The 10,187-nt window shown below is 27.4% G+C and overlaps 1 protein-coding gene across 1 annotated transcript; it reads left to right on the plus strand.

The window, feature by feature from the left end:
• Nucleotides 1-1,338: 1,338 nt before the first annotated feature.
• LOC111616026 (multidrug resistance-associated protein 4-like) lies at nt 1,339-5,518 on the plus strand (the record flags this gene model as incomplete). The annotated part of the gene is made up of 3 exons (XM_023357466.1): nt 1,339-1,514; nt 4,370-4,650; nt 5,439-5,518. Coding segments are annotated over 3 exons (537 nt in total), but the record flags the coding sequence as incomplete, so codon positions are not given.
• Nucleotides 5,519-10,187: the final 4,669 nt, after the last annotated feature.

The raw sequence follows: 10,187 nt of genomic DNA on the forward strand, positions 1-10,187 counted from the left end.
ACTATTCAAATTGTTTTATTTAGTTTATATTAGAACTTATTTATCAATTTGTTTTAATCATTAAGGTCTTATTTACAAGTTTTTTTGAATTCACAATTATATAGTTTTATTTGAATTGATGCAATACTTTTAATTTACATAAAGGTGTGAAATTTCTGATTTTTTTAAATTGTATAGTGAAAAGTTTAGTTTATTTCTGAACGAAAAATTTTTATTCAGTAGTAGCTGTATTTTTCTTTGTGATTATTATAATGTTTGATGTTCTATTACAGGTTCAATACTTATTTTTAAAAATTATTAATTACAGTCTTTAAAATGCTTATTAAGAAATATAAATTACATGAATATTTATTAAGCGGTTTATTATAAAATACATGTAATCTGTAAAAAAATCGTTATTTTTATTTAGTTATTATACTGACAGTATTTGTTTTAGATGTCATTATTAAGATGACAATAATGGTAAATGGGCGTTTTTTGTATTTTCGTTAACATAGACATTATTTATTACTATATAACTTATTATATTGCAAAGAAACTATATTTTATATGAGAAACACGTGCTGATCAAATAATGGAGGATAGGGATTTATTAACATGTATAATCCTTTTAGTATAAGCCTAGAGTATTTTATACTCGGTTAACTAGCGTTTTCGGATTTATTGCGCTTTGTTTTAGTCTCTTGACAAGAGCGATATAACCAAGCTACTGTATTAGTATTTAACATTATTATATGAATAACATAACTTTTGTTATATCACAAAATTTTTCTGTAACGTTGCTATAAATTAATTAAAAAAATAAAATTTTACATATTAAGTCACATATAAGTTTAATTTATTTAAGAGATCTGATTGGTCACCATCTAAACAATGAACTGATCTTAATTCTTTTGTAAAGCTGCGTTCATCGAGAAAAACAAGCGTGTCGATGTCTAACTTTACTTTAAATTGATCAGATGTATTAAAGCTTCTTTATCAAAAAACGAGTTGAAATTATTGGCAGATATTATTAGGTTAATTGCAAGCTGGTAAATATACCTTGCGAATGTTGAAGTACAGTACATTAATATTTACTTTTAATTCATCGAATTATAAGTAAATATCTTTAAGTATAATTAAAGCATAAGTAAAATATAAGTAAATATCAATAATTTTTCGAATTATAAATTGATATCGTTTTTTTAAATCGGTAAGACATATTCTAGAGAACACTTAATAATTTTTATTAAGTCACGAGTAAGATATTTCATTCTAAAAGAATTGTAAAAGTATTATGTTATTGATTTAAGCATATTTCTGTGTATAATTTACATAGTTTTTAATCAATTCGTACAGGAAGCTCAAAATAATCGAACCGCACGTGATGATGAAGAACATTCAGAAGTCAGAATTTCAATTTATAAAGCATACTTCAAAGCTGGAGGAAGTTTTTTCTTCAAGATTATTATAATAGTAATGGTAGTGGTATTTCAATCCTTTACAAGTGCCAGCGACTATTGGCTAATCAAATGGTATGCTTTTATTATAATTAAATCAAGTTTTTAATGGTAAATTGTTTTTATTAATAAAACTTTTGATATAAAAATATTACATTATATAGCCGTTTGTTATTTGCACTGTGAGTCATTAAACCATACGTCATTTTTTGAATTTTTTTGTATTGAATTTTTTATAAAAATTTTAAAAATCATCACATCCCAAACTTCTCACATTTTACAACATGCTGTTTTACTTTTTCATCACACGTGTGAATTTAAACGAAAAAATGCTGAGTAAGTGAGTATAAACACCAGTAGAAGCGTAGTTGAAATTTTTCATTAAAAGTTTACACTATGCTTTGTTATCTGTTTTACTATATCTGCTTATTAAACATTCAGGATATTAACTTAATGTTCCATTTGTGTTTTTTTGTTAAAACAATTTGACGTTTGCAATCAAGTTTTGCTTTTTGAAGATGTTTGTTTATATCAGAAAACTTTTTAAGTAAAATTTTTTAACATTGAACACCCAATACATAATATTTGTATGTATTTCTAGGTCCATATGTTCTCATATATTTTCAAAGTTATATAAAATTTGTTTATTAATGATTACTCCTTTATACTCAAATATACCATCATATAACATATAATATTCATTTAAATTTTCATGTCGATTTTGGCTTTTCTGTTTAAGCTATGTATGTTCGTTAGTTATGATAGACTGATTCCTTGTTCTTGACTTTTCATTTGCTTGCTTTAATGCGTATTTTAAGACAACGAGAATATAGTATTTCGATTATCAATGAAACTATTAAAATATTGAATATTAGAATATTGAAAGTACAAAATAACATACCAGTGAATGTTCAATATCTGTGTTGAGTAACGTGGTTTTTGTGAAACATTGATTGCTACATTTGTTTCTGACAATGCAATTTTCGGGTAATGTTGCAAAAAACTTAATTCGTCAGAATTATAAAAATTAATTTTGATAAAACAAGTTGTGTAAATCTGAAAACGTCTGTTTATTACATAAGAGCATTTTATAACTATGATGAGAAATGACTTTGTTTTGTAATAGTATTAAGAGTTTTTGAGTTACACTGCTTTTAATATGCGCATTTGACATAATGCAAATAATTGTTGCATTTTTGGTTGTCCACGCATTACCTTTATAATTTCTTCATTTCTGTACTGATAAGTTAAAAGACAATTCATTCCTCTAAAATATCAAACAAACAGGATGTTAATCGGTGTAATTTAGTATAATTTATGGTGATTAAACTATTTTATGCCTACTTGGGCCTTTTTTAAATCAATAGTGTACGTGAAGTATGGAAGAAAAGAAAACTTCAAGATAATTTATGTGTTTTTGATTTATCAGTAACAAATGTATTTCGAACACATTCTGTTTTCCTTCAGTGGATACATAATTGGAATTTTTGGCAACATACTTACAGGCAAAAATACATAAAACAATTTTTATAATACAAAATACCTTGTTTATATTAATATAACAATATAAACTTTCTTACTTATATGTTACACAAACAAAACTATCTTCATATTAATTAATTAAATTGCCTCAATGTCCTTTTTTCCTTAACAATATGTAAATTTTTCGACTATAAATTCGACTTTCATCTATTATCAGGACTTATTATACTGGTTTTACAGATAATATTACAAAGATTAATGGACAACAATTTTTATTTTATTTCGTATACCTGAGGAATGTTAAGCCAGTTGAATATTAAGCCAGTTCAACTGGCTTAACATTCCTCAGGTATACGAGATAAAATAAAAATTGTTTTCTGTTAATCTTTGTAATATTATCTGTAAAACCAGTATAATAAGTCCTGATAATAGATGAAAGTCGAATTTATAGTCGAAAAATTTACATATCTCCATATTAATTCATATGCCTCTATGTCTTTATTTTCTACATTTGTTATATGTTTGTCTACGAAGACTAAGCTTATTAATAGGACAAATTGCACTGGTGTTTTTGTTTTTGAAACTGAGAAAAAACTTATTTTGAGGAACAAACAATATTTATTTTTATTTTGTATTATACCAAATATAATACAAGTTGCAAAAACCAAAACAGTAGCGCAGTCTGTCCTATTAAAAAGCTTAGTCTTGGTAGACAAACACTTAACAAAAAATAATATTTCCAAGAATGTCTATTGCAGTTTTTAAAGATAAATTAACATGTAAATTTAAGTTATGTGCTAATAATAAAAATTAATTTTAATTTTTAATATTATACAAAATGTCTTTTCGTCGCAATACTTCTTTAGTGATCATTACTAAACTTTTATTCGTTGATATTGTTGAAATTTTTTAACTTAGAAAAATTTTAATTTGCTTGTCTGTGCCATTAAGAGACTTAAATAGATTTTGCAGACGAAGAAACAGTGGAAATAGCGATAGAGCTAAAGTTGATAAAATCATACTTGTAAACAATAAAACTAATAAGTAATAACTGTATATTTGCTGAATTGTTTCATTGAGGAAAAAGGGTGTATTGTTCAAGTCTCTAACTTTGTAGCATTTCATTTTAACCTCTGTCTTTGCTGCAGATTATATAAAATGTCAAAATTTGTCAGAGTTCACCAATAATACCATGAAAAGTTTATCTGCATGAAAAGTTTATCTTGCATAATTATGATAAAGCTATGATATTCATTTTGCGACATATTATATGCTTAATTTTTCAGTTAAATTATTCCATGCATACCAGCAGATGTATATTCAATAGTTTAACGTATTTTATACATATTACTTGTATGTTGTACGTTAATTACATTTCCTGTATATCAATCTTAACAAAATACTAAACAAAAGTAAGGAATTTACTGTTATTTCATGTTTAATTTTAGGTTACAAGATAGAAGAATCCATAGCCAAAGTAAAGAAATAATAAAAGATATTACCTTTAACACAACAGTCTTTAATATTAGTGAAGGCAGAAATTTTTATCAGAATGACGAAACCAACGTATATGTTTACTTTGGATTGATATGTGCAGCGTGTTTCACCATCTTAATTACAGGTTTACTATTGTTGAAATTCTTTACAGCTGCATCTACCAAACTTCACAACAATATGTTCCGCTGTATTATTCGAACTCCAATATCATTTTTGGACAATAATCCTGTTGGTATGTAAAATTATTTCAGTCATCTTAAGCTAATATTGTTCTGATAAAATTCAGAATAACATTTTAGAAAAAATTAAAATTATGAAAATAAGTACGTTCACTTCCAATTCCATTTTACACGAAAAACATTCATAGCACAGATATTCGTTATTTGCTACAAATTATATAATGTAATAAAACTGAGAAATTATATACCTATTAACTTCTGACTCAGTTTAATATGGTGTTGAAATGTTTCGCAATGGACAAGTACTTATACGTAGAATTCTGTTGCTCTGTTTCTAGCTGAGTTAGCTGAGTGAGTCTCAATAAATTATTTTTTTCTTCTCGAGCTGTAATTTGAAAACATTGCAGACTTATAAATTACCGGTGTTTTCTCTCTGCCTGTTTTTCCTAACTATCGACAAGGGAGTTAAATAGATGAAAGTGGAGACTAATTTGAAAAGAACATGCGGCCCTGATTAACTATATACGAACTTTCGATGCACACTGGAGGTCAGTTATTTTAATTCAAATCGTTTCCAACTAAACGAATTAGATAGATGACTGGCTGGACTCCATTGCTAACGAAAAAGTATTATTACATTGGGATGACACTACTAATTTAAGGTGGAGAGCATATACCTTTAATTAAATAAATTAAAAATATGATTAAAAATTGCAGTCCGGCATTGTAATGATGTCACAATAAATCATTTTTTGTTTTTGCTTGTTCGTTTTCAGTTATTAATAAAAATATTTTTATATAAGAAATAATTTAATTGTTATTTGATAATTTTTATTTTCAGGAAAAGTGTTAGACCGGTTTTCTAAAGATGTTAATAACATGGATGATACCTTACCTAACTGTTACTACTTTTCAATAATAGTAAGTTTACATTAATTTCAAATATATAAATTTATATCAGTAATAAACAATCTAAGTTATATGTATTTGAAAAACGAGTGCACCAAATTTGTAAACATTGCAAAAAATATTCTTGACCGTTGGTCGATAGGGTAAATAAGCCTTTTGTCAGCGTTTCTAAAACGAGACCATCGTCTGTTTTAACGTGTATGATCTTGTATTAACTTACAGTAGTTTTTCTTTGTTTGTCAAAGAAGCACTTTTGTTAATTTTTGAAAAATTTCGGAGAACTCATTACTTGCAAGCAAAATTAAAATAAATGTTCTCAGTTATACCTTGAACATTCTTTTGATTACTGTGCGTGCATGTGTTCATCTTGATCTATGCTATGTAGTCTATGTACTAAGCAAATTGAAACAACCTTTCTACTGTGATTCCTGTTAGTAGACATTACTGTGCGCACTCATGGAAAATACTGTTGTAAATATTATTGTATAATTGATTGAATCAATTGTAAAATAAGTTTAAATTTTATTATGCTTTTGACTTCTATAACCGCTCACATAACAAGCTTAATCATATATTTAACATAATTATAATAAGAAATACAAAGTAATTATAATTAATGTTTCACATTGAAATGGCAATAAAATGAAAACTACTAAACAGAATGTTATCAAGCTTGTAGTAGTGTACCAATTGTCATGGGATTTTATTTTCCAAGAAAAAATAGTTTAAAAACTTACCACCAACAGAAAATGGCGCTGACTGCAATATTTTTAAACGAAACAAGATATGAAGACGTCGTTGAAAATGCTTCAATTGTTTTTAAAATGTGTTACAAACCATGTTTAACGTGGTATTTATCATTTTATGAAAGCAAGATAAATTCCTTCTGATATGCCAAGAGCTACTGTTAATGCGATGTAACTTGCTTATCAAAATGGTGGACAGTGCATTGAACATGCTCTGTAACGCGTTTTAAAACCGATTAAAAACATTTTCAACGATGTCTTCGTGTCTTATTTCGTTTAACAATATTACAGACATCGCCATTTCCCGTTCGTGGTGAGTTTTTTAACTATTTTTTTTTTCGCGGGAAATAAAATCCCATGATGTCCTGTACACCATTACCAAGTTTGATAATATTTTATCTAGTAGTTCTTATTTTATGGTAATTTCAATGTGAAACTAAAATTATAATCACCCCGTATATTAGCAGTTTCATACGTCTGGTACCTCATTTTCCTAAATAATACTAAACTGTTACGGCATTTCCTAAAGGAGTGAATGAAGTGAATGAAATGAATACCCTATGCAACAAACCTTGCAAGCCATGCCTTTATAACATTTGACGAATGTTATAAAGGATATAGTAAATAAGGACACTCACCCGCATTTATACTCTAGAACAGTGTTTCTCAACGGGGGCGATATCGCCCCCATGTGGGCGTTTTTTCATGTTGAAGGAGCGATTTGTAACAATTTATATTTTGGGGGCGAAAAACAATTTTCTGAGCGATAGAGTAAAACATTATATTAAGAATAATTGAATATTTTATTCGTTATATCGTACAATAATTAAACAAATAACATTATACTGGTCACTAGTCTATTCAATGCAGTACGAATTTGGCGTTAGCCTTGGCCCTCGGCATCGAAATTTTGAAGCGATACTACGTAACGGTTTTATTGAGGGGGCGATACTACGTTGAAGGGGGCGACGATTAGTTACAGGTTGAGAAACACTGCTCTAGAACATCTTGAAATCATTAACAACATTCCACAATTACTTTTTTTCACTTAGTCATATGCTTTCTTTAAACCGAAGAAACTACAAAACTCGTATAAACTATATTACTTCTCAAAGATCATTTGCGATACAAAGATTTTGATCCATACAATTATTTTTTGCTGCAAACAGAGAGCGGAATTCCAGATCTCCACTATTACTCGCTCAAATATTTCTTATAACAAAACTAACAGATTTATACATATAATTCTTACATTCAACAATGTTACCTTTCATTCTATGCAGTGAGACGTTACTAACCATTTCTCCAATAATTCAGCACCATAACTTTTTTCCAGCAGCGACGAAAACTGTTATTCAGATATTCCAAGAACAATCACAACCATATTTTGATATTTTTCATGTTATTTCACCCTACGGTTGGAAGAAATATAAATACAAAAAGACATTCAATTCCCTTCTGTTACCTGGCGGTACAAAGACTGATAACAGTCTCAGCTATCATCTTGAGTTTACTCTCAAAACTGTCTACTGCAGCAATAGACATTCAAGCAAATTATTACTTTCTGATTTGAGAAATCTGATTGCATTCGATTCTTCTCTGTAACACTTTAAGATACATTTCTTTTCTTCCTCTTACTGAATAGATGTGTCTTGATTCTTCCAAAAAAAGCGAGAATATATTTAACCAACTAGCAACTAGATTTCATTTAGGCATCTAGCCTGATCTTTTCTTCACGTGAATTGTAATGTCTCACTGTTTATTCGTATATTTTGCACTTTTATGTATTTATTGAAATTTATTTTACCCACATATTTTGTATGTTTTGACCTTTCGTACTGGGTTGACATTTTCCTATTTTATTGCCATGGAATTAGCTCATTCAGCCAGCATCTGGCTGAGTCCTGATCAGGAAAGCTGTCTAGACCAAATTATTCGAGTTTTCTTTTTTGTAATTTTGCGTAGATTTTATGTAAATGCACGCAAATCTATCTAATTTATAAAGCGCTAAAAAGCGATTCTATACTAATTTTTTAGACTTTTCTGCTAGGTTTTCCACTGTGGTACCAAATATGTATCAACATATGTTAATTAATTAAAATAATACGCTATCTATAACTGTTATCTTCTTAATATAATCTGAATGCTGTATATGCTGTGAAATGTGTATATGCTGTATATGCTGTCAATGCTGTATATGCAAATTATGCATGTATATAATCATTTTAATCTAAAAAACTCTTTGGTTGACAGTCTCACAGCACTTCTGATAAAAATTATAACTTTATTTCACAAATTGAATATAAGTTATACAAATGCAGTTCGGGCTGTTGTAAATCTACAACCTTCTTTCAGTGCTGTTAAAAAATAACAACAGTACAATTTGGAACCGATATTACTATATATTGCAAAAAGTTTTTACAAACCTACACTTACATATTTCATATAAAGACGACAAAGAAATTCCATTTTCTCATTAGTATTTTCCATAAATATACATAAAAAATCCACTATGTCGTATAAAAAAATAAATTATAATGACATAAAATTACATTAAAATTCAAAATCATACGTTACTTTAAATTTATCTAATATATTTTTTTCTTTTTTGTAACAATAGAAGTAACTTAGCATCAGTTTTAGGTGAAGCACTAAGTGTTCATTACATTATATTACATTACAATTTAGCTAAATTTTTATTATAATGCAATTTAAAAACCATTAAATAGTAAAAATATGTATATACTTACAATTAATGTTTTTTCTCTGTATATATTAAACAATAATTTCACACAACGTACAGTACAAAACTAGAATTTTAAAATACAACATATTCCAAACTGTACTATTATAATATTCTACGTGTCGAAATGCCTTGTATTAACTGGTACAACTGAGGGTCGATTGTCATGCCCTTTGAAATATTAATTAAATTATCTTTTGGTTTTTGTATTTCGGTATGTTTTTTGAATTTTCTTTTGTAAATATCTTTTTCAATATTTAAAATTTACATGTTGTTATTATGAATTTGACAATTATTGTTTATTATGTGGTTATTCCAAGGATAATTATTAAGACGGATGTTTTTTCATATATATTCTGTATTATATGAATAATGGTTAATTGTGTTTACTGACGTTGCAAGGTTTCTTGTATGTTATAAAAGTAAATTTATCAAGGCTATTCATTATAGTTATGTCTAAATAATTAATTAAATTGCGCATTTTCTTCTTTTTCTACGTCAAACCGAATATCTTCTTTAATGCTATTTATGGTATTCAAATTAATTATATCATTACTATTTTACTATTTTATATTATAATATAACCATCAGTATATCCGATTACTAGTTTTATGCCAGAAATATTATTTATTATTTCATCTATTTTTTGTCATAACTAATTCTGCTAATTTTGGCCCCATCTTTAACCCATACTAATGTCATTAACTTGCCTATAGAATTTTTCATTTACTTTGAAGTAATTCTTTTTATATTCAAATTGTATTAATTCAATTAAAGTTTTATCAATATCAAGTTTAACTAGACATGTTTTAATTAATTTCCATTTCATATTTGAATACATATGTAAGAATTGGAATTTTATTACTTAATTAGCGTAAGAAATATATATATATATAGAGAGAGAGAAAGAGAGAGAGAGAGAGATTTTCCATGTTGTTTACAAAAAAAAAAAAAAAAAGACAAAGCTGTCACTATTGTGTTGAAAGGAAAAATTAACTTCCTTTCCCAGAACCTTATCTCCAAACTGATTTAACCATCTCGATATTTACCTTTCCTGTACATTCCGTCTGTGTACGAATATCCTTTAATGCTATTGGTCAAAAATTATGATATAAGAAGAGATTTCCAGCAATTCGAGGGAGTTAATAGAAATATGATATTGCTATAGTAGAGGCTGTCAATAGAAATCCGA

This window comes from Centruroides sculpturatus, unplaced genomic scaffold (assembly GCF_000671375.1).
Source record: "Centruroides sculpturatus isolate CEXI.00-Female unplaced genomic scaffold, Cexi_2.0 scaffold2859, whole genome shotgun sequence".
Taxonomy (NCBI): Eukaryota; Metazoa; Arthropoda; class Arachnida; order Scorpiones; family Buthidae; genus Centruroides; species Centruroides sculpturatus.